The sequence below is a fragment of the Nomascus leucogenys genome, chromosome 16 (assembly GCF_006542625.1).
Source record: "Nomascus leucogenys isolate Asia chromosome 16, Asia_NLE_v1, whole genome shotgun sequence".
Classification (NCBI taxonomy): domain Eukaryota; kingdom Metazoa; phylum Chordata; class Mammalia; order Primates; family Hylobatidae; genus Nomascus; species Nomascus leucogenys.
The window spans coordinates 60002699-60029475 of record NC_044396.1 but is presented as its reverse complement, the minus strand read 5'-3'; the positions used below and the strand labels follow the sequence as shown (position 1 = coordinate 60029475).

At 37.3% G+C, this 26777-nt stretch overlaps 1 protein-coding gene across 1 annotated transcript in view; it reads left to right on the top strand.

The window, feature by feature from the left end:
* Nucleotides 1–20119, top strand: part of RSPO2 (R-spondin 2) — a 182414-nt gene extending 162295 nt beyond the window's left edge. The window contains exon 6 of the mRNA XM_003256103.2: nucleotides 18241–20119. Within this exon, the coding sequence (XP_003256151.1) occupies nucleotides 18241–18356 (116 nt within the window). The 3' untranslated portion in view covers nucleotides 18357–20119. The remainder of the gene's footprint in view (nucleotides 1–18240) is intronic.
* Nucleotides 20120–26777: the final 6658 nt, after the last annotated feature.

Sequence of the window (26777 nt, the reverse complement as noted above, 5' to 3'; positions counted from 1 at the left end):
TGTGGCTAATTTCTTGGTCATACAAAGGCAGTCTAGTCCCCAGTCAAGAGGGAGGTTTGTTTTGTGAAAGGGCTGTTATCATCTTTGTTTTAAACTATAAGTTCATCCCAAAGTTAGTTCAGCCTAGGCCCAGGAATAAACAAAGACAGCTTGGAGGTTAGAAGCAAGTCAGAGTTGGTTAAGTCAAATCTCTTTCACTATCTCAGTTATAATTTTGCAGTGGTAGTTTCAATCCCTCCCTTTGGGTTTTATAACACCTTAAATCTTAATATGTTGGCTAAAGAAGGTGGAAAAAGGGTGACAACTGCTGTAACTTCTTTGTGCTGACCAGGGGAATAGTGGGGGTAGGTGTTGACCCCAAGGTAAGAGGAGTGAAACTGCTTTACAACTGTCTGAGCATACCCATGCAGGCCTGGCTGGGGTTCCAAGACTTACATGGCAAAGGTGATAGTATTGTTATCTATAGTTTTAGTACCGACTAGGGTAAGAAGTGCAATTCCCAGTTTTAAAAGTAAATATTTGAAAGCATTAGTTTGGGGACTTGTAGCCCACAAAGAATTTAGGATTTACTCCAAACTGCAGAAAAAATTCAAAAACAGCTAACAACAGATATACTATAGTTTTTCTTTTGAAGCATGTTTTTTTCTCTCTCCAGTCCCCATTTTCTATTAAAAACAAATCATGATAGAACTGAATTGTTTAAAAAATTAACTATAGTCTTATTATACTTGGCCTGATTATGTGCATAAAGTGCAGCAAGAATAATTATTTTTTCACATAGGCTTTTAAAATTGGCTGTGATGGGACTCTGTTCCATAAGGAATCTCAGACAAGACTTTTTAAAAGCTGAGGCCAGCCATGGGTTTGTATCCTCGAATACTTATGAGCTGGGTAAATTCCTCTCCTCTGGAGGTCCTAAGATCACTTGGGACTCCTGGGTCTGTTAGAAAGTGATATTCTTTAGTTACCACAGGTCAGGAACCTTGTACAGGGACTGTACAGACAAGACATGAGGACAGATGTCTCAAGAGGCTCTTAGTGACTCTGAGTCAACTTTGATTCTTTAAAGAAGGCATACCATTCCAGTCAAAGCCTTGGTAAAATAACCAGTTTCTCCAATTGTGTCTCATTACAAAGAAAACAGATTATTATTGCACTTATGCAAACAACTACACTGCCATAAATTGAGAATACTCAAAAATAGTTTCCAAATTCTGGAAGAATCAGGTAGAGAAAAATAAATATGCTCAAAATTTTGTTCATAGGAGTATATTTTACTCAATTGTTAAAAAAGCTGCACATAGCTCAAAAGACATTTTCTTGGCCCTGGAAAACAAAAAGGATCAACAACGTTTTAAGCAAAAAAGTTTTTTAAAAAATATTACTTGTCTATTAGTTCAGTCCATTCAATTAACTCCTATTATACTTGATATTTATGAAGATTTCAGCTCTCCATGAGAGTCCCAAAAGTCTTTTTCTCTATTCTAATGTCACATTCTCTAAAGTTATTAGAAACTTGCATTCAATAGCACCCATAAAAAGTCCTATAGCTGATTCTAAACCACCTTTTGAAGAGGAACAAAACAAGACAACAATGGTCTGTGGAGGACAAAACAGCCATTATTAAAGCCACAATTGACTAGGAATTTTGGTTACTTCTGTGGCATACAACAATTTTACATGACAATTATAACTATTAATAACATACACTAAGTCATCAGAATTATGGGAGTTACACATAATTTTGGAACATACACCAGTAACATATTTATACAAATATAGTCGAAAGAAAGCCAAACACCATTTCATATTTGACAATGCTACCTGTATGACTTTCATACCAAATAAGGCAAACACATGATTTTAGACTTCAGGGGACCTAATGTCTAAAGGATTAGTTAGGCCAGAAAATGACATACTTAATAATTTGATTTTGGAAAGTTTGTCAAATATCAAGGGTTTAAAACACTGGATATCACAAAATAGGATCACAGATTATTCCTTTATCTGAAATGGTAACTCAATATTATTTTATTTTGTTTTTTTGGCTGGAGTGCAATGGTATGATCTTGGCTTACTGCAGCCTCCACCTCCTGGGTTCAAGTGATTCACCTGCCTCAGCCTCCCAAGTAGCTGGGATTACAGGCACCCACCACCATGCTCAGCTAATTTTTGTATTTTTAGTAGAGATGGGGTTTCACCATGTTGGCCAGCCTGGTCTCGAACTCCTGACCTCAGCTGATCTGCCTGCCTTGGCCTCCCAAAATGCTGGGATTACAGGCATGAGCCACCTGCTTGGCCTCAAAAAAAATTTTAAAGGCAAAAACCTTTACTCTGATAGAAGAAACTTGGCTTTCCAAACAAGACCCAATGAAGATAGCATGAGGCCAGTGGAATCTGTCTCTTCTCTCTCCTCTTTCTTTCCCTTGTTATCTACCCAAAAGGGCAAACAAACAAAAACCTTTCATTATCTTTAATTATCGCATAAAAATCTTTCAAAACAGAAAACAAAATGGCATTTTTGCATTAGTGCATCTTTAATGCTAAAGCTAGTTTTTAAATAAAATTTTACAAATCTATCCAGTTTTAATTAGTTTGACCATAAGGTAACATTTTCATAAACTTTTTAGGATGCTTTACAATTTTCTGTTAAACAACAGATTAATTTTCTAAGAAAACCATGTTATTTGGGCACATGGACTGAGATTCTGGCCCCTCATTAGTGTGCTTTTAATATTTAACCTATGGAAACACAATTAAATAATTCCCTTCAAATCTTAGCCAACTTGCTCATACCCACAGAACTTTGATTACAAGACCAACCCTTTTCTCTTGCTTAAGTCTTCAGTTTTGTCCCATTACTCTGTTACTCCGTTACTCTGTCTGAAGTAGAAAAAATTACATTTCCTTTAACAAAAGCCATATTCCCATGCCTTCTTACAATCTTTTACCAAAAACATATTCTACTTTTCATATGCATTTTGTATGTAAAACTGTTTCTCCAGTAGTCTCAATTACATGTTAAAATGTTAACTGTTAGCAACCTTTATTTTTGGTGAAAACCTGACAAGTAAGTGATTTTAATTATGTACTAGGTATGGAGTCTAGGCCATCAGGCAAATAAGGTCTGACTCTTCCCAGGATAGTAACTAGGTGGGGCATGGCTAACTCCACATGTCCCCAGGTCTTATCTAGAGTCTAGTGCTCCAAAGTAGGTAAATTGAACAATTTTTTAAAAGTCAGAGGCAGTTTATGACCTTAAAGCATTTAGAAAACGTGATATGTGACCTTAATTTAGACCAAATGTCTACATTTTGAAGTCACATGAAGAAAAAGTCATTAAAGTTTCTCTGACAAAATACTTGATTTAAGAACTTATTTTTCTAAGCCAATTAATCAGAGCTCTTTTATATATAAACATCACATATACAACACATATAAGTAGACAGAAGATATAGTAGTTGTACAATTTTTCATTTGCCAGTTTCTTAGTTGGATTCCTGGCTTCAGGGTGAAGCTCTTGGAGCACAGGGCCAGGAAAACATGCAGTTTCTAGGGCCTAATGAGTAGACACAGCTGTAGGGCAAAGCCAGATCCCCAAAGACAAACCCACCCTTTTCTGTTTGATGGAACCATATTTTGCAAGATGTTGCCCAGTGGGCCACAGGGGAACCAAATTAACATTTTTCATCCCAGCAAAATACACATAACAAAACAGACACTAGTCACCTGCGAAGAGTGGATAGTCATCCCAAGACAGGCCTGTTGAACTCTCTTCAGGGCTCACCGAATGTGACCAGACAAATAAGGAGGGTTCTCTGAGTTAGACCTGCTGGACTTTCAGCAATTCCTTCTGAGATCCACTCCACATACACAAACACACACAAAGACGAGAAGGACAGAAGGCCTTCCAAATCAGATCCCTAACCAAGAACTCCAAGAGTATACCTTCCAAACTATCCTCCTATTCTCCATCTGAGAAATCTCCCTGAAATCTTCCTGTTTGAGAAGTCTCCCAAACCAAGACTCTTTCTACTAGTCAGGGAGAGCCAACTGAGACCTCCCAGAAACCAAACCAAGACAGAGACCCCACCACGGTGCTACAGAACCAGTCGGGAGAAGGAAGAAGGTATTGGCAGACCCTAGGATACTCACTAACCCAGACACCCCAAAATGGAGCTACAGACAGACTCCCTTTAATATGGCTACAGTTATGGGATGTCTCCAATAATTTTTAGATCTCCAGGTTTTTTGGCTTTATATTTAAGGATATTTGCAATTTGTTAGTCATAATCCTAAAAATATAATTCTGTACTATAAGATAAACACGCATTTATGTAGAAGTAAACTGTCTTCTCACCAATGTGCCTAGATGTGTTCTATGGAAAAGTATATTTTAGATACACATGCACATATGAAGACACGAAAACATACACATCTCAGGGAAATTGTGCATAGTCTCCATAATTTTTCAGGTGGCCTACTTCATTGCACTGAAACTATCAGTGACCCCGAATTTAAGATTCAATGAAAGGTCATTAAAACAGCTGCAGTTGTCTTTCAAAGAAGATATATGTTAGAACCAATTTGGCTATTAATAAAACATTTAGATGATGAGCCCAGGGCATTGTATTACTGGAATTTAATTTTTTTTCTACAGGAAGATTAGGAAAACACACAAAGGCACATAAAATACACTTACAAATTGATATTCTTTACAATTTATTACCCACAAATTTTGTCTGTTTTGTATTAGAATCAAACTGATTGGAAGGAATTTCCAGAAGTATCTTAATTCATTAATTCCTTCTGATTTCTAAGCTACTGTAATGAAAATAGGTAACTAATTTTTGAAAATTCTAAAGGAGGAAGCTTTTTTTTACATCTGTTCTCAATAACTCAGTGTCTAGCTTTTCTAATACATGAAGGGATTATTATAACTATGTTATAGCTTTGTAGTTGCAATTCTGTTTTTGATTAGTGACATAGTAAACAGTAGAAAACACTTCTACTTTTATAATGGAAATGTTAAAAGGTAATTTTTTTTTTTTTTTACCTATTCTGTGAGCATTGACATCTTTTTAAATTTCTTGACAATGCATTCTCTGTAGTCTTCTCAAAGTACCTAGGATTATTTTGATTTTTTGGAACTCTTATTTGGATCTGCTGCCTTAAATCAGCGAAAGCCAAATAGAATGCAGTATTTGAGCACAGTAAATATTCAGTGGCCATCTTATGTTTACAGTTCCTGTTCACTGTTACTGGCATAGACTTCAACTCAAAGACACTCACCAATTTAGCTCAAGTTTCAGTACAGGTCCTTGAGCCTGCCCTGCTAAGATCATGGAAAGTTTGTTTTGTATTCATCATAAGTCACTGATACTCTTTATATGTCAATCTCCAGGTAATGTCTTTTACTAAAATTATGGTAGTTTGGATTGTGAATCTCTTCTTGGATACCTCTGATTCACTGATGATTCATTTTAAATAATTTTCATTACATTTAAAATTTCTAAATGCTATTTTTAAACTGTTGGTTTCTCATGCTTTAACGCCTGAGTTAAGTAAAACTGACAAGAACATACTGATAGAAGCATGACAATAAGCAATACTTGGAAAACTTATTACAGATACTTGTTGCATTTATATGTGTGTGTATACGTGTAGTAGCTTCCTTTGATTTTAGTTTATATTGTATGTTTCACAGTCTCTATACTTTTTCTGGAGAGTAGAATGCCATTTTCGTTGAGGAGACATGAACTCATTTCATTAAATATGAGGCTGTTTGTAAAAGATAATTAACTATGTTCTCCTGTTTTAATATTTGGTAGTTACAGACAAAGATATTTACTATCAAGATAATCCAGCAAGGCTGTAGATTTCTTACAACTTTGGAAATGTGCTGTCTTTAATAATCATGAGGTATGCCAAACATGTTAGAGTTCCTTCTCGAATATTTTTCCCCTAATTGAAATCCATTGCCTCTACTTGGGTAGTAGACAAAGATTCTAAAGTGACCAAAATATTTGTCTGGTCTTGTGGATAGAGACTATTTTGGCAAATGTTTGTTACTTTCTTTGTCCTGTAAGAATAACAAAATACACCGTTGGTTATCCTCGTCTTGTATCAAAGCAATAATGGCCCCAGGCTTCATTTTATGAATTTAAAGATTCAGCCACTTAAAGGAATGACCAGTTCATGGGGTTTGCAGGAGTTTATGACAGAAGGGAAGAGAGTAACACTGGCCATTTCCTTCCTCTCCTCCCACTCAGGATTATACTTATGTAAGTCTTATAATGGACAAGAGGGTAAGCTTTGGGACCAGACTACATGAGCTCAAATCCCAATTCTACCACTTACTGCCTGTGGCATCTTAGGTTTACTTTACCTCTTTGATCCTCAGATTCTTCCGAAAAGTTGAGATATCCTTCACCTTAAATATTTATCCCAATTACATTTCTTTGATTATTTGAATGTTAAATTATCACATGTACCATGAAAATATGTGCAGCTCTTATGTATCAATAAGAAAACTTTACAAAATAAAAAAGGAATAAAGTATTTCATAGGGATATTTTTAATATGAAATGAGTTATGCTCAGCACTTGCTACTTGGCACACTACTTATACTTATTTGATTTTAGTAATTTGGAAGAAACTCAGCATCTTTCTAAAAGAAAAGAAAAACTTTCTTGCCTTTTTTCTGTAATCTAGCAAGTATCTTGATACCACTGGTATTTGTGTCACCTGGACTGAGAGGTACTTTTCTCATCTTTTTAGTTTTTGAAGTGCCAACTCTGCATCCCCTAGTTAGGCAGAAGCCCCAAACTTGATTATCAATTTGATTTTTTTTCAACTGCAATTTTCTTGGTCTCTTTAGAATTTTTGCAAATGAACTAGACAGGCTTTCAAAAAGCTGTTCATGAATAGAGATATTCTGTAGAGTAACTCTAGTTTCTGGAATATGTCCACAGGAGAGATGGATCTGCTGTAGCACAAGTGACCTGCTCCACCTTGGCCAGAACATAAAGATAAGGGCCCTACCCCTGGGTCTGTACCCATGGGTGTGCCTCCCCACACTGGAAGCTTAATTTCTGCTTGCTTCTTGGGGGATTGCCTACAAATAGATCCCAGGGAAGGGAGTCCAGACAGAAAGAGGTTTGCACACCCTTTCAGCAGTACTTTATGCTCTAGAATTGCATGCAGTTAACTTTGCACTAAGTCATCTGTGAAGCTTAAAAAATATTCTGGGCTTTCAGGAGTTGGTGCATGGCTAGGGAATCTTTTCTAAGTTCCCTGGAGGATTGTTTTACCTCTGGCCTGTGAACTGGCTTTTGGAACCACAGGTTTAAACTTTTCTCGACTCAGCTGAAAATAAGCATCCTGTATGTTTTGTTTTTTTCCTTGAGTTTTGCCATAGGCACACCGTTGATACTGAGTTGGAGCTGCTAAATGTGTTGCTTGACTCTGGGAAACTGAGGCTTTGAATGTCTTAACCCCAGGGAATAACTGATTTGAGAAACATGAGTTGTAGGCCAGGCCCATCAGGGATCTAATGGGACCCAAGGGGACCCTGATATTGTGTGGGATTGAGCAGGGGGGCTGATGCCCTTCTCCAGCCTAGTATTTACGTATGTTTGTTTGTTCAGCAGCCATTTAAATGATTACGAGATCAAAGGCATTTTGCTGGGCACAAGGGATCCAAAGACTATAGTGGAAAGAGTACAGGTTTTAGAATCTGCCAGATGTTGGTTTGAATCACTGCTGAGCTATGTGATTTTGTGTTATTTACTTAACTTCTCGAAACCTATTTCCTCATCGGCAAAATAGAAATAATGCTTGCTTTGCAAGTTGCTGTAAGGATTAGAAATAATACAAGTAGGGCACCTTATATAGTGCTATCATTTATTTAGCGTTTGTGTGCCAGGAATATGTGAAATTTTATACATATTCTCTTTCACTCCTTATACAGATGCTGAAGCAGGCATCATTGCTACTACCAGTTTAGAATTGAGAAAACTAAAGTTTAGAAAAAGTGTCTAGTCCAAGATCTCTAGTTTCTAAGTGGCATAACTCTGCTTTGAATCCAGGGCTGTCTGACTCCCCAGACTCATGTTCTTAACCTTGTATTCTAGATGCCTGCCAAGGCTAGTATCATGTTGTACCCCGCTGCTTCTCCAGGTTAGGCCTGGGAGTGATCCATCCAAGAGCTGTTCAGGCATCCATGGCTCTATGGCGACTAAGGCATGTTGAATTCCTCTCTAGAGAATATGCAGTTGAGACAAAAGAGGACTGAGGCTATTATAAGAGGGAGGTAAGCCAAAAAAGTCACAGGGTTTATCAGGGATAGGGTGTAGCCTACATAGACCATGTACAAAGCTGAAGTTGAGGCCAGAAGCCGTGGGGGAGCCTGGGAAGAACAGGAGAGTTCATTTTACAGTAGATGACAAAGTATGGCTTTCATTCCTGACCGCTTGCAGTGTTTAGATGTAGCCCTTATATCTTTGCTCCAACTCTCAGTTGACATGAGTGTAATTGAATATCTGTAACTCGATTTTTGGAAAGACTCTAACCAGGATGCTATGGCACATTACATTGTAGCTGTTTTTAATTATATTTAAAAATTTTTTAAAAATAGAGATGGGATCTCCCTATGTTGTCCAGGCTGGTCTTGAACTCCTGGCCTCAAGTGATCCTCTCACCTCAGCCTCCCAAAGTGCTGGGATTACAGGTATGAGCCACCATGCCTAACCTATTTTTAATTATTTACAAACTAGTAGCCATGATATACATCCAAACAAAATTGCAATAGAAGGTGGTAAATGTTACAATGAGAGAGGTTCAAAGTGCTACAGGGCACAGAGTGGGGAATGTATTTATGATTCTTTGGGGAGCATACATCCCCTCATGTTATCTTGTGTTAACTGTGTTCATGTAAGACCTGCCACTTAACTGAGCTGTTGGCTTGGACCAATAACCTATACCGTTTTCTTTAAGAGACAGGGTATTGCTTTGTCATGCAGGCTGGAGTATGGTGGCATGATCATAGCTCACTGCAGCCTCAAAATCCTGGACTCGAGCAATCCTCCCACCTTACGCTCCTGAGTAGCTGGGACTATAGGTGTGTACCATGCCCAGTCTCATTATCTTATATAGCTGCCACGTATAAACCATTACTTTCTTTTCACTTGTGTGTCAAGTTCCATAGAAATGGTGTTGAATCCAAATTAAATAAATGCTTGCCATATGACGACGGTCTTAAATATCATTTCTTGGGCTACTACTTTTTGTTTTTCATTTAGTTAATGGTTATTGATTTAAGACGAAGAGGAAGGTATTACATCTTCTTGTTCTAATGGAATTATCTTAAAAGGTACCTTTCCTTATAGTATGAAGTCAGCTATGGAGGAACTTAATTCTTTTCTGGTTATCCCATACCTCCTAATCAAATGAAAACAGCTGAATCATTTTCTCTGCCAACCTGATGGTTTTTCTGACTTAATTTAGGAGTGCCAGATGAGCTTGATATTTATCTGCATTTATTTTGAGTAAATTTAGGGCAGGCACCTGTACAACATCCTGGCAGCACAGTTTGAGTACTTACCTTTTCCCCCAAAACATTCAATTAAATGAAAATGGATGTAAAGCACTTACTGGGCCTGGTACAAAGTAGGAATGTTCACCATCTCACCTTACTCAGGAAACTTTATAGCCTGCATCTTGCTAAAATGTAAGAAAAAGAATAAGCAATGAATCAATGCAGTATAAATTTACAGAAAATCTAAGTTACAGAGAAGTTGTTATTTATGCAGAATTTACCTGTTCATACAGGGTTTCAGAGTTAGGATGAGGTCAATGACTTTTTATGTGGAACTCAGTCAGGGTAATACTGTCTTCGGTGCTTCTTTGCCTTCCTTGCAAAATGACTCAATAACTTGAAAAATGACTCTCTATCCTTATCCATTGACCTTTAAAGCTGGGAAAGTGGCCGGGCATGGTGGTTCATGCCTATAATCCCAGCACTTAGAGAGGCCGAGGCAGGAGGATGACGAGGTTAGGAGTTTGAGACCAGCCTGACCAACATGGTGAAAACCTGTCTCTACTAAAAATACAAAAAGTAGCCAGCCGTGGTGGCATGTGCCTGTAATCCCAGCTACTCAGGAGGCTGAGGCAGGAGAATCGTTTGAAGCCAGGAAGCGGAGGTTGCGGTGAACCAAGATCGTGCCACTGCACTCCAGCCTGGGCGACAGAGGGAGACTCCGTCTCAAAAACAACAACAACCACAACAACAACAACTGGGAAAGCATATGAGAGAATAGCTAAACTAGGCTCAGAGCACAGGTTTCCCCTTCTAATTAGCTGTAGAAGCATGGGTAGGGGTCACTCTAGATCTTCTGTGCTTCAGTTGCTTCATAGCTAAACCACCTTGCAGAAGTGGACTACAGCAGAGCCTAGCAAATGCCTAGTATATTTGCTGTCTTTCCACCCTCACCAGTGCAGCCAACAACTTGTGGTGCTGGAATGCCACTTGTCAGGAATCACCACCAAACAGCTTTTACCCTTGATGTCAAATCTATGTGACTTTCTGCACCAGAAGATAGTGCGGATCATTTGCAGTTTTACATCTCTATTCTTATAAATAAGGAATCCAAGATAAGAACCTGTTATTTGCAGGTAGTTTAACTTTCCCATAAGAAAGTGACAACAAGAATTTGTGAATAATGCTTTTTCTCTAAATCAGTATTTGAATAGCAGATTTTCCTTCTTAATTTTCTTTTCTTCTCTCATTAGCCCAAATATCTTTTTAACAGCAGTACAATTATATTTTTACCTTGTGCAGTACTTGGGTCTTGTTAATCTTTAGTCCACTAAAGAGATTACCTATGGTTAGAAAGAAATCAAAAGCCTCCAATGGGCTTTCAACAAAAAGTATTTAAGAAATTAGAGCCCCAAAGTTGCCCTGTACATTGTTTTAAAAAACCATCTCCTAACCAGTACTCTTACTGTAAAAGTGAATTATTGCCCCCTTGTGGTAGAATTGTGCATTTATTTCCTTCACACAAATAGTTGTGTTTTACAGTTTCTACTACTCTGAAAACTTTGTCCTTTACAATTAACCTAAAGTATTTATGAAAATAATTTTAGATAGTTTTTAAACGATCTCTTCTTGTTTGTGCTCACCTATGTGAAACACCACAGAATCCTGTCTTCAAACTGTTTTGTGTTTCTCTTGGACGGACTACAGATTTAAGAAACAAGCCCAAATCTCATTCAGATTACCTTGTTGTAGTCCTTATTGCTTCAAGAAAGCTGAAAGAGGTTATGGAATATTCTTACTGCCCCTTTAAAAGCCATGTCGTACACTCGAAGAACAGATTTTCTTCAGAGCTGTAAAATGAGGAATTTCTGAGAATTTTTGAAATACCACGTGCAGGAAACCGTAGTGGTAATACAGTTCATTTATAAAGGTTCAGGTGATCTTCAGGGTTAGCTTTTCTTCCATTTCCATCGTTTTGAACATGAAATAAAATTTTAAAACCAAATAGGACTTCCTGTCAACAAAACGGGTAACAGGTCTGACTCCTAATAAAATGTCTTCTATGAGAAAAATTGAAGTCTTAAAGAAGCCATTTCATACTATTTTAGATCAAAAATACGGTACATTTTTAGAGATGAAAGAACAGTAACAGCCAGAGGCTTCCCATTTAAATTGGCTGACTGAAATAGCTTTTACAAATTAGTGTAAACCTGTGCAGGTAGTAAGTAGTCTGAATCCTGATATTCTGAATGATTGTCACATTTGTATGTTGAGAGAAGTAAATTTTGTCCGTTATTTGTTTTGGACAGTTGTCACTCTCTATCACTAGTCTTGCAAGAAGAACACCTCTTGTAAGTTATCTCTAGATCGTGTGTAGATTTTAAAAGCACATGCTCTTTTATGAAGATGAAATGACTAAGTGACCCTTTGAAAAATCTTCTAAGTTACTACTTGACATTCAAGTAAACTCTCCTTAGTAGGTGGCTTGTTATTATTTTCAACACTTTAACGTTTATTGCTTTGTCTCTAGATTATTTTTTCTTAAAGAAAATGATGGCAAACCATTATGGAAAGATTAGATGTTGCCAGTCCTTTCAAAACACAGCTATCTGTAAAATCTTTTTAGTGAAAAGAAGAGGTGCATTTCTAGGAAACCAAATGATTGTTACTGAAAATGCCTTAAAAGGAACTAACGACACTTTGTGCTTTCAGTAAAGAGCCACAATTGATTCCTTTATTCTTTCCACCTTACCCTCACTTCTGACTCCACAGCCGATGTAAATAAGTAACTCTTATTTTATTTACATTTTACATTATGTAAATAAAATAAGAATAATTAAAATATGCCCATTTACATTATGTAAATAAGATGTAAATTTATTTTTTAATAAATTTTTAAATTTACATTTTAATACACATATATAACATATACATTTTACTTATAATATGTATTTGTTGTACGTTTTACTTATGTAACTTATACTTGAAAATTGCAAAGAGTAGATTTAAAATGTTCTCACACAAGAAAAAAGCATATTAGGTGATGGATTTGTTAATTCGCTTGATTATTAGCTTGATTAACCATATCACATTATGTACATACATCACAATATCACGTTATACACTATACAATTTTTATTTGTCAACTAAAATAAATGTGTTATTCTGAACTATATGGACAGTAGAAAGATTTTTATCTTAGGCTACATAGGACACAGTGTGGTAGATCCCAGTCCTGCTCATCATATTTGCCCACTTGAACTGCTTTCTGGAGGGAAGAAAGCTTCAAGAACTAACAAACCTCCATTCTTAGTGTCTGAAGTGTTTAGGTCAATAGTTTTTAAGCTTTTATGTTTCAGATCTAATTACAAGTGATCACTCTGCAAAAGAATCTGCTTACTATCATTTCCATCACAGTAGGAATGCTTTGGTATAACAGGCTTTTTCTTAGACAAGTTTTAGTGATATCCAACAGTAGTATTCCTGGATATAAAGTTAATTGCTATTACTTAAAATATAAAATACTTGTATTCATAGTTGAAAACACAATTTATTCCCTCAGTAATCATAAAAAGAAGAGGTCATGAAAAGTGTAGTCAGGACATTTAAGTATGTTACAATTTTTTCAGTATTAAAGATCCCTGTGCATAAATCTTTGTCCAAGTTTAGATTATGTTCTGAGGGATAGAGTCCTAGATCTGAGTCAAAAGTTAAGAATATTTTTAATACTTTTGTACACATTGGCAGATGGCTTTTCAGAAAGGCTGTATCCATTTTATATTCTCAATGCATCCTGTTGGCTGTCTCATGACATTCTTACAAGTGTTAGGTATTTTTACTTTTAAGGATCTTTGTAGTGGCATCTTATCTTATTTGGAAGTTTTAATTGTGAGATTTGATTGTTTAAATATACTTATTAGCTATTTTTATTTCCTTTATGAATTGTTTAGGTCTCATCTATTTTTAAATGAACTTTTAAAAATATTTTAGAAACCAGTTGGTGTTTTCTAGACAATCACTAATCTTAAATAAATCTCTCTTGCTACTCATTCTTGGGCAAAATCAAGTTGCCCATATGGAAAAAAAAAATGGTCCAGTACTACTCATCATTTACAACTCAGTCCTTCTGACTTTAGATGTGAAAGGAGCATTTCATGTTCTGCTTCCAGAGTGTTCTCTGAAATGTGACAATATCTGCCAGGTTGGTGGTTACACAGGCTTCTTGTCCCTAAGTTTTAGCGGCTTTGAAGAATGACTGAATCTCTCTGAGGTGATTTCAAAATCTCCATGATGAATTTTATAATGCAGTGAAGCACAGGTTTCAAGTTGGAGCATTACAAACTGAAAAATCAGTAAAACTCAGTCCTAGTTTTGTCCCAGTTGTGGCTACAACAGTAATTTCAGTTAATTACATTTGTCATAATTGTGGCTTACTTTCTGCAGCTGTGTGTTTATGTATGTATGTAGGTATGTGCATGTATTACATATACATATATATATATATATATAGAGAGAGAGAGAGAGAGAGAAGCTTTTATCTCTTTTTTAGTCGAAGCTACTGTAATTTTTCTTTAGTTTTCTTCCATTAAAAGACTTTCTTAAAACACATAGCATTATGGAAACTCTAGACAGCCTCTGTGCCTTACTCTGAGGGATGTACAAGAAACATTTTTCCAGTGATGGAAAGATTCTTACCTATACCCAGTGAGAGGAGAGAGCATTTGAAGACCTTTGACTTTGAGAGTTTATGAAAGTATGAAATCACTGTCTGACTGGCAGTGGAGTTGGCATTTGCACAGCTTCATGTAATTTGTGAGTCTGCCTATATCTTGGTTCAAAATAATCTACCCTATTTCTGATTTTAATAGCAGCAATTCACAGCTGGATGGTAGCAGTATTTCCATAAGGAATTGTTCATATTTCTCTGCAGAAGAGTTGATAGGTTATGCTCTTGGACCATTTCCACATGTGAGCAAGTCAATGTAATTACATTAGTTAGAATGTGGCTTTGATAGTATCTTTCTAATTTTGTTCGTTTTGAGGATAATCTTGTCTTGCCAGTGATATTCTACACATCTTCCTTTCATCCTAGGGCCACAACTTTTTCACAGTGTCTCATAACTTTCTAGTGAATGATGACTGTAGTATTTTCATTCTATAGACATAGAGACTAAGAGTCGGGCATATGCCTTACTGACATCTCAGTTACAAGACTGTGCCTAGCTACGGGGTTTTCTTCTTCCCAGAAGTAGCCTTTCTCTAAACCACATTGCATTGCCTTCCTTAAAAACGGTAATAATTGGGACCAGTCATCTCCTTGCATCTGCATAACAGTGCTGAAAAGATCTGCCCTGTGGACCTGATTCTACCTGATTTTGAAGAGATTCCCTTAGTTATGATGTGTCAAGGCCACTGCATTCTCAAGACACTAGGGATAAGGATATGCAAAATTTGTCATTAGAATTGGATATGTTGGATGTTGACAATCCCCTCATAAAACTCAAACTTTTTTTTTTTTCTAAAGATCCTGGGCAGTATCTATTCCAAGTCTTCTCTTGCGAACTAAAAAGTAAAGTTAAATTCATGACTTGAATTATGCATTGGGTGACTGCCATCATATTTGCCTTTAAATACTTCCCGTATAGCATATATGTGCTTGGGAATGTGCAGCAATTGAAGTCTAGAAGTCATTCTCCAAGCCTAATCCCGCATCCACAGAGGTAAAGAAATTAAGCAGAAACAGAAATTAGCATGTTTGTATGTCTATTACAACTTATTTTCAAATATATAGATAAAAACAAGGATTTTTTTGTTAGCTTTAATCTTACTGATTTCTTTTCTCATGTTTGAAAATCTTAGAACATGAAAAAAGCATATGTATGAAAGACCCTTTCTGTACATTGTTGTATTTCAGTATTCTTTTACTGCTTTGAGCTGGGCTTGAAGTCAGAACAACGTAGTATGGACCACAAAATATTTTCAGTTAATTTAGGCCTGTCTGTGGTCAAATCTTGGCTAACCATCTTAATTCCTCGGTATTTGCAATATGTCTTATGTGAGAAATGGGACTGGCCAAAAGCAAAACCAACCAACCAAACAATAGCAAAGAGGTGTCATTCAAGAGAGACTTCTGAGGAAAATCTTTAGGGTTGTAATTAGGGCCCCCAAACATTGCTTGTTGGAATTGGTACCATATAGCTTATTGCCAACAGAGTAATTGTACAAGTTAAAAAATTATTTTACATAAGTAAGCTTTCAGAAGCATTGCTGAATTTTTGGCCAGGATTACCAACTGTTTTATGCAAGTATTGAGTAACTTCCCTATTACACAATATCATATCAGCCAGTAAACCCAAAACCATTTAATATTGACAATTACTTCAGTATAATATATTGGGTAAGTGACATGAAATTGACCATCTTAAAATGAGCTTTTCCCGTCATTTTGCATGGATTTGCTGTTAGTGAAAGTAGTACATATTTAACTCGCAAGTACGTAATTTACACGAAGCTTTCCTGTGAATGTGAAAAGCTTTCTTTAACATATATTCAGTCTATTTTTATTCTGGCAGAACACATTTTTAAAATCTAGTAAGATAAGCTTTATTTTTCCATTCACTTAATTTCAATTTGCTTTTAAAAGAAACTCCAGGCTTTATATCAATTAAGCATAAACCAAATGAATTTAAAATGTAGTCAGTAATGATTTTTTAAACTAAGGATTTTGTTGTTTACAGAAAATACAGAACAAAAACTTCTTCATAACACTTTATAATTGAAGCTTTTAAAGTATGCTATATTTTGTATTAAGTATTTCATTTTTTCTGCCCTCCTTTGTTGTGTGTCATCATTAGAGATAATGTTACTAAATAGTTGTAACTTTACAGATGCTTTGATTAATGATGGCTTGATCTAAGGTTTCATTGGGTAGGATTAACTATGTTTCAAGATGGCAAAATGCCATTATAACATTAATGCCAGAATTTAATGAGAACCAGAAGTTAGCTTTAAGGACCTTTATAATTTAATATGGGGGCATGATCATGTTCTCATTGTTTTAATGCAATGTCCTATTAAACACAAGTTATTCTTTTAAATCTTTTTTTCTTGTGATAAAAAGATGTAAAAACATTTGCTCAGCAAATGTTTATTGACTATTGACTAAGTGCCAGTCACTGTGCTAGGGTCTTGAAGAGTAAGCCTGTTTTCCATCCTTAAAACAGATCCTTTCTGATCAGAAAGAACAGAAATAAGAAACATCTACCTTATTTAGAAATCTCATGGTCTTCCTTAACCTTGTATGACTCTGGTTTCCTAATTCATGTATCTCCCTAGACTCTGGTCTGTTTCCTTTTCATTTTTGACATCAGCCTCCTTCTCCATAAGCTAGATTGAAAAATTGGCCAGCTATATGCCTGGAATGAAAGGGTCTGGGTTATGTAATTTTACAGGTATGGGAAGGATGAAGAGCACAAAACTGAATGTCCTGTTCCCTATTCGTAGTACTGACTACTGTGCTGTCAAAAGCTACACCTTACAGGAAGAGAAAAGTTAAGCTTTATAGAACTACAAGATAAAATTTGAAGTAGGGAAAGTAAGAGAGGAAGAACAGCCAACAGGATCCTTTCTTGTTCGTTGAGACAAAAGTCTTCCTGTATTGAAGGTGTGTAGGGGTGACTTACTTTCTGTAAAACGCAGGAGACCTTTAAAGCCCTTTTCTGTTCTAAAAATCCTCTGATTTCCGTGTGTTTAGAACTCAAAGAGGGTGATGGACCTAGGACAGATGTCTCATGTTCTTTATTCTTTTTTCTCAAAATCTTATGTATACATACTTAGAAAGGTTGAGACCTTATAAAGTAAGACTATAAAACTATAACCACAGATGGAGGAAGTAAAATATAGCAGAGGCAAAGAAAAAAACAGCATTTAAAAAATTCCTGATGGAGGAAAACCTCAACTAGTTAGCTTGTAGCCTGGGCTTCCTAGTGGCTAAGGCAAAGAAGAGAAATAGAATAATATGGTATGATCGTCTGGTAGTTAGACACATACCACCGGTTCATCAGAACAAATAAGCATTCTTCTTGTTCTCCATTAATAACAACAACTTGTCCAGGGGATTTGGATAAGAAGCCATAAGTTATATAATGAATGATGTCCTCATGAATTTTTATAGAAAATAAAGGATTGCACATATGTCATTTTATACATTGGTATTTGGACTATGGAGGAAATAATGTTAAAAGCAAGACTCTTTTTCCCCCATGGGGAAGGGAGAGAGGAGTTTGAAACTTCTGGTATGTTTGCTATAGATAGATGCTTATTTTCTTTTGACCCACTGACATGTGGAGCAGTAGTAAGATGTAAAGATGTGTAGTAAAGGGTAGCATTGTTAAAAGTAGGAGGGAATAAATGGAATTTTTGTGGCAGGATGATATTTGAAAGACAGATCAGGCCACTGGGAGGTTTTTCAATATGCCAGTTCCCTGTAACAGGAAGATCAGTCTCTGTTTTAGACAGCATATCCAATTTAGTAAATTATTATTATTCTGTCAAAATTAATGTGAACAATTTTCTCTTTGAGGCTTTTTCCATAGGTGATGTTTTCCAGACGGGCTTTGTGCAAAACTCCCGATGTTTTTGTGTTTTCTTTCCTAGAGAACGAGCCATTTCTGACATCTCTTCCTTTCTTTCCTTCGTTGTAGGGAAGAGAACACCAAAGGCGAAGGAGAAGAGGAACAAGAAAAAGAAAAGGAAGCTGATAGAAAGGGCCCAGGAGCAACACAGCGTCTTCCTAGCTACAGACAGAGCTAACCAATAAAACAAGAGATCCGGTAGATTTTTAGGGGTTTTTGTTTTGCAATTGTGCACAAAGCTACTCGCCACTCCTGCACACTGGTGTGCAGCCTTTGTGCTGCTTTGCCCAGTATCTGCTCCCAGTAACATGGTGAAAGGAAGCACCACCAGCGTGGCCCCTGTGTTATTTATGCTTTGATTTGAATCCGGAGACTGTGAAGGCAGGAGTAAGTGCACAGCCCGTGACTTGGCTCAGTGCGTGCTGAGAGAATCCGTCCCCGGCACCATGGACACGCTAGAGGTGTGAGGCTGCAGACCACCGCTGGAGGACGGACTTGTGCCTATTTATGTGAAAGAAGATGCTTGGCAGGCAATGCGCTATTCACTCGTGACCTTTATTTTTCACATTGTGCATTTTCAAGGATATGTTTATGTGGATATCTGCTTAGTGTTACCACATGGTATTCTCGGCATGTTACCTTCACACTGTTGTACGATGAAACTGCTTTTAGCTGAGAGTACGCTCTGGAAATTCCTGATCAGTTTCATAGCAGCCCTAATATGTACATATACTGCAGGAGCTACATATAAAGCTCTCATTTACTGTATATTTATGCTTTCTTGTGGGTAACAAGTCATACCTGATTACTATGATGTCACTTTGTTTCTAGCGGTTCCTAACCCATTGTCTGATAAATGACTTTTCTAGTTTGGGGAATTGACACATGTTTTGTTGCCTCTTGAAACTTTTTTCTTTTTCCCTCATCGTGGGCTTATTTCTCATTGTAAGGGTAGGATAAACTAGTTTTTGTATATAGAATCAAATGACCAGTGTCAAAGAGTTTGCATATTGGATAGAACTTCTCCACTCCACATGTCCCACACAGAGATAAAGCAGCAGGTGGCATCTGGCAATCAGAAGCCCAAACTGCCTCTGAGTCTAAGATGTGATGACTTTGATGAAACACAACTGAAAACATGAGGGACTATATCCAGTCACTTGTAGCCGGTTTCACAGGCCAGCTACAGAATTGTCCAAACATTATTTCTGACTGCAATTTTTTCCCGCCAATTTAAAGCAATCCCTGACTTTCAATGACAAGGCACCTACCAATGTTCTTGGGTCACTGAAGAAGGTACTACCATGAGCCTGTGCATAGGATTTTAGGAGATAAAAGGATGAATTTCTGTGACTGCCGGTCAGATCTTAACAGGTCTCTGTTGAGCCAGAATCTGTTTCAGATCCAAGATGGAGAGGAACACTATGGGAACTTCCCAGGTGACTTTCAGAGCAGTTGTTTCAAACACATCATTGTCCTCTTAGGGGAACCAGTTTTTAGAAGGTTGTGAATTGGCGTTTTCACAAAGCATTATTATCTTCCTGGCTGATCCAGGAGAAGATTAGAACAGAAAAATAATGGTTGTGGATTTCGAAACAAAGCAAGGTAAAGCCTTTTTTTTTTTTTCCACCTTGCATTGGCAAAACTACCTCTTCAGTGTTTTTGTTTAACTAACTTTTGATTCAAAAGCATCTTACTGATAAGGATAAATATCATATACATCATTATGAAAATATTGCAATGAGATAATAAGCCACATATGAATGTTGTATACAACTTTAGGGTTTGCATTTAATCCTGAAGTATTACCTCCTTTCATGTCTATTTACACTATTTTCCCATTTACTAAGTGGGGGAGGGGTCTCCTTATATAGTGCTTCATCGTTAATAAGTCAATACCTGTTGTTCCTGGGATGTTCTTTTTTGTGCATTAAAAACTTCAAAATTATTCTTTGTGGAGATTTCTTTTTTACTTTAGAGATAGATACATTTAGAAATAACTAACTCAGTACTTTGTTCTACCCCCAAAATAACGGCCCTTTAAAAAAGACAGACAAATCTTTAAAAACCTGTATTGGTAACTACATCTAGAACACTAACTAGTTTATAGATAAACTAGATAACTATAAACTAGAGTCCAAGTGCCCAAGTTCTAATCCAGACTGAGAGTGGCCTGTGAAAATTACTTAATCCCTCCACTCTCAGTTTCCTTATCTGTGAAATGGGGATCACATTATCATCTGCCTCTAGGGGCTGTGTTTTAAGGACCAAATGAAAATATATACAGGGAAATATATACAGGGTTGTACTTTAAGGATATAATTAGGTAAAATGTGTAAAGTATGGTCAGCACAGCATTCTATATACTAAGTACTATACAAGTTGGTCACCTATTATATCTTTCATTGGATATTTAGATTCTTTTAAAAATATTGATTTCTCCTTATTAACAAAATAGAACATTTATGAAAAGTATCAATCTATTGCTTGGTGCCTGGGCATTATTTGCTAAAACATTTACATCTGCTTGATTTCTGAGTCTCCCTGATATAAGCAGCATACACACACAGATACACACAAAACTGAATTCATTCCTCTATCAATCAATCAATAATGGTGCAATCAAGGAAATAAACTAGTCGGGGTGTTTCAGATGGTGAATTTAACACCAGGAATTGGTTATGCAGGTGATTGATAAAGGAGACACGAAGCCAAAATATGTTGCCAAGATGACCCAGAGATTAGCAACAGCAGGAGGCACTATTTTACCCCTAATGCAAGAGGGATTACATGAAGAGGTGGAGTTTACAAAATCTAGAAGCCAAGGGTGCCCAGCTAGACTTAGAACCATAGCGGAGGCTAGAGCTATAACCACAGAAGGAGCTGGAACTGAGGACAGAAAACTTGTTTGGTAGGGGCTAAAATACTGGAGATGATCTGGTTGCTGTGAGAAATGTTGCTTGAGGCAAATTCATAGAGGAGGAAATACCCTGGCTTCTCCCTATCTCCCAACCTCCAGTCTTCCACCAGTGCCCGCTGTTGCCCAAAGCTGCCCAGAAGCCAGTAGGCAAGGGAGTCTGGGTAACAGAGTTTTCTGTGGTTCAGAAGAGCCTGAGGGAAGGGCAGCGGGTAGATCTAAGAGCAACCAAATGATCCACATAATCATCACTGATACCGGCCTTCAACTGTTCCCCTTCCTGCTTTTCCCATTGGACAGTTAATTCTTTACCTAGTTGATTAAAGGCTCTTGTATTCGTCATTTACTTCCTTTGTTCCCTACATCTAGTCAGTTACTAATATCTAATGAGTTTACCTTGGAAATATCTCTTGATTTTCTCCCTACCCCTTTACTTTCTTTGCCCAAGGCTGGTCCTCTTTGTCTCTTTCTCTGGACTGTTCCACTCTTCCTAGACATCATTCTTGCCCCCACCTTCACTCACTCCAATTATTCCTTTGTATTTCTACCACTTATTTTTCTATTAACAATTTTTTACTGCTTTTTTTAAAAAAATACTTTCCCATTCCCTATAGAATAAAATTTTACAATTCTTCAGTGCCCTTTTAATGTCATCTTCACCCGTGTATCTTACAGAGATCAACAAAAGACTGGATGGGGTGGAAGACTGTGGTACAATCTTCAAGGGTTCCGTGACGGTAAACTCAGACATGCTCACTGTATTAGTTGATACCCCTTGAATCACAAAGACAGAAATGCAACGGCAGACATGGCTTTAAAAGTAGATGATATTAGCATGAGTTGGTTTCTGATAAAAAGTAGGTGATAAACATTAAATCTTGAAATCTCCAATTCTTGTTTTACTTCTTATTAAAATAGATCTTTATTTTAGGCCTAAACCTAAAGTGAAATATTTATTAAACATTCAAAAAGCAAATATTTTTTCTACATACAGTTCTAGGTTCCTTTATGTGGGTAGCACCACTACCTTCTAGCATTCCCTTGACTGAGAGGTTGAAGAAGCTGAAAAATGTGTGATGAATAAAGATTTTGATGGATTTCCATATTCATCTCTGATGAATCATTACAGCAAACTGCCATGTGCCATTTTCTCCTGCTCCAGCAGACATTGTTACTCACTCTCTCTCTACCTCTGAGCAACACATGTAGATTCAGAATCCTTCCCAACAAAAGTGTTCCAAGAAAACATTACCAATAGATTGGAATTGACAGGGGAGTTATAACTTTTTGCTTTCCAGGTTCAACTTAATGCCCTAGAGAGTGACTTCACCCAGACACCCTCTTTGGAGCACTCCATGACGTATTTTTCAAACCTTTCCGCTAATATCCTTACAGGCAGAGAAGAACAAATTCATAACTCTGGAATTATAACCTGAAGCAGCCTCATTTTAATCCTGATTTTAAAATAATTCATGCAAATATTGCATTCTACTCAATAAAATGGCTATTTTTAAATACAAAATTATTCCCCTATCCTTTGACATTCCCTTCAAAAACCTTGGAGCAAAATCACATTTCAGGAAGATGTTCCATGTTTATTCAGTCCTAGGTTTTACATACTCCTTGGCAAGTAGTTCCTTGTCCCTGGAAAAATGCATATCTTCATTTAAGAAGCTGAACAGTAGTTCTTTGGTAGTGTTCACAAATGGCTTTACCAACTAACTCCTCCTTGGGTTTTATGACCTCAGGCTCCCCAGGTGCACATTCAACTTTAATTTGATTCTTTTTCTACTGACTTCCTTTCTCCTCCTTTCTACTTTAGTTATGATTCAGTCACAAGCTGCCTTCCCTCTGTCTGTTTTTGAGAAAAGAGGTAGCAATCTTTTTCTGTAAAGGGCCAGAGAGTAAATATTTTAGGCTTTGTGGACCACACTATCTCAGTGGCAGCTACTCAGCTGTTATAGCAGAAAAGCAGCCATATTCAGTATGTAAATGAATGGGCATGACTATGTTGCAATACAACTTTATCTAAACTTAAATGTGAATTTCATAGTTCTTTCATGTCATAATATCTTCTTTTGTGTTGTGGGAAGTCAGGGACCCTGAACGGAGGGACCGGCTGAAGCCATGGCAGAAGAACATAAATTGTGAAGATTTCATGGACATTTATTAGTTCCCCAAATTAATACATTTATATTTTCTTAAGCCTGTCTTTACTGCAATCTCTGAACATAAATTGTGAAGATTTCATGGACATTTGTCACTTCCCCAATCAATACTCTTGTGATTTCCTATGCCTGCCTTTACTTTAATCTCTTAATCCCATCATCTTCGTAAGCTGAGGATGTATGTCACCTCAGGACCCTGTGATGATTGCATTAACTGCACAAATTGTTTGTAGAGCATGTGTGTTTGAACAATATGAAATCTGGGCACCTTAAGAACAGGATAACAGCGATTTTCAGGGAACAAGGGAGATAAAGTCTGGCTGCCTGTGGGCCGGGCATGGTACTGATACCACAACACAGACATAGATCAATGGAACAAAACAGAGCCCTCAGAAATAATGCTGCATATCTACAACTATCTGATCTTTGACAAACCTGACAAAAGCAAGAAATGGGGAAAGGATTCCCTATTTAATAAATGGTGCTGGGAAAACTGGCTAGCCATATGTAGAAAGCTGAAACTGGATCCCTTCCTTACACCTTATACAAAATTAATTCAAGATGGATTAAAGACTTAAATGTTAGACCTAAAACCATTAAAATCCTACAAGAAAACCTAGGCAATACCATTCAGGACATAGGCGTGGGCAAGGACTTCGTGTCTGAAACACCAAAAACAATGGCAACAAAAGCCAAAATTGACAAATGGGATCTCATTAAACTAAAGAGCTTCTGCACAGCAAAAGAAACTACCATCAGAGTGAACAGGCAACCTACAGAATGGGAGAAAATTTTCGCAACCTACTCATCTGACAAAGGGCTAATATCCAGAATCTACAATGAACTCAAACAAATTTACAAGAAAAAAACAAACAACCCCATCAAAAAGTGGGCGAAGGACATGAACAGACACTTCTCAAAAGAAGACATTTATGCAGCCAAAAAAACACATGAAAAAATGTTCATCATCACTGGCCATCAGAGAAATGCAAATCAAAACCACAATGAGATACCATCTCACACCAGTTAGAATGGCCATCATTAAAAAGTCAGGAAACAACAGGTGCTGGAGAGGATGTGGAGAAATAGGAACACTTTTACACTGTTGGTGGGACTGTAAACTAGTTCAACAATTGTGGAAGTCAGTGTGGCGATTCCTCAAGGATCTAGAACTAGAAATACCATTTGACTCAGCCATCCCATTACTGGGTATATACCCAAAGGACTATAAATCATGCTGCTATAAAGACACATGCACACGTATGTTTATTGCGGCACTATTCACAATAGCAAAGACTTGGAACCAACCCAAATGTCCAACAACGATAGACTGGATTAAGAAAATGTGGCACATATACACCATGGAATACTATGCAGCCATAAAAACTGATGAGTTCATGTCCTTTGTAGGGACATGGATGAAACTGGAAAACATCATTCTCAGTAAACTATCACAAGGACAAAAAACCAAGCACCGCATGTTCTCACTCATAGGTGGGAATTGAACAATGAGAACTTATGGACACAGGAAGGGGAACATCACACTCTGGGGACTGTTGTGGGGTGGGGGGAGGGGGGAGGGACAGCATTAGGAGATATACCCAATGCTAAATGACGAGTTAATGGGTGCACCACAACAACATGGCACATGGATACATATGTAACAAACCTGCACATTGTGCACATGTACCCTAAAACCTAAAGTATAATTAAAAAAAAAAAGAAAATTGCTAATAAAAACTTGCTGGTTTTACGGCTCATGGGGCATCACGGAACCTGCCAACATGTGATGTCTCCCCCGGATACCCAGCTTTAAAATTTCTCTCTTTTGTACTCTTTCCCTTTATTTCTCAGACCGGCCAAAACTTAGGGAAATGGAAAAGAACCTACGTGAAATAACATTTAATTATCGGGGGTGGGTTCCCCTGATACTTTTGACTCTTGGCAACCACTTAAAAAGTGTAAAATTGTTAGCTCATCAGCCATGCAAAAATAGGTGGCTAGCCTGGATTTGGTCCACAGACTGGATTTGTTGACCCTTGGTGTACAAGATAACTTGGTGGCTCATGAAATGTCTTTGCAAACTGTGAAAGCCTATCTCTAACTCTGTCTCAGCTACAAACACTCTGCTTCTGGTAGGAGCCCAGTAACTGTGTTGAATGCAGATGCCATTTTAACTACCCTGTGTATGGAAATAAATTCCAACTTTATAATGCCACTCTTGAAGTCTCTAGTTCTTATTTTGATTCTTCCTGGCCATAAGATATTATATTTGTTTTGAGCCCAAACCTTAAGTGAAATGATAAAAATTTAAAAAGTGAATTTTTTTTCTGCATAAGTTATCTCCTAATTTCTTCATTAAGTAGTACCACTGCCTTTTAGTGTACCATACACCCCTGCATTCCAATAAGAGAATAGCTTGTATCTCTTTTTCATCAAGACCACTCCATCCTTTCTGTAATATGTGTCAGGGTGCAGTCTTCCCTTGCTCTCGTAGCCCAATTTACATGAATTAAGGTTATGGACTCATACACAGCCAAGAAAACTCTTTTAAAAAATAAGTATTTGAATGCCCTTTCTGGCTTCCTTACTTCCTCTGGCATCCGTAATTCCTTACCTGTTTTTCCCATTATCTTATCTTTTCCTTATTAGAGTCTGGCCCCTATTTTATGCCTAGCCTATGAAAATTGAGTACGCACTGAATGCCTTTCAAGAGTAAAACCTTGTAGATAATGGTAGCAGTACCTCCATTTTCTAGCTTGTTCATTTCATCTGCTAAGTAATTTTTAGGCCAATGTTTTGTGTCATCTTGAGCCCTTCTGCTACAGAGACAGTAGAATAAGTGATGTGATGATGGAGAAGGCATCAAGGAAGGCATCTCTGGGGAAGTGTGACTTTGCATGAAGTCTGAATAATGAACGTATAAAAGTCTAAGAACAGTCCAGACACTGGAAACAACCTGTGTGAAGGTCCTGAAGTGCAAACAGGGTCAGCAAGATCAAAGTACAGGCAAAAAGGAAGAGTTGCTGGAGTATAGTTAGGAGGAGAATGGAACCCACATGAGGTGAGAAGTAATCAAAACTAAGGTCATGAAGGGCCATGAAAGCTGTAGTGAAAACTTGGATTTGGTCTATGGGCTTGGAGAAGCATGGGAGGATTTTAAGCAGGGGAGCAATGTGCTGATTCCCATGCTGTGTTTACTTTTCCTGCTGTGTGGAAAGTGGGTTTTCACAGTGAAGGCAGAAAGACAAGTTGGCAGGTTATTGCAATAATCAGATGAGAATTAGTGTGACATGAGCTGGTTGATGGTGGTAAAGAAGGAAAGAAGTGGTTGGATTCAGGAAATAGTTTGGCAGAAGAGCCCATGAGACTTGCTGATGAGGTAGATGGGGGGTAAAGAAAGACAAGGAACCAAAGAAGTTTCCTAGGCTTCTTGTGCTGAGCAACCGAGTATACAGGGGACACAGGGAAGAAAGGATAATAAATAAATCCATTTTTCCCATGCTAAGTTTGAGGTGCCT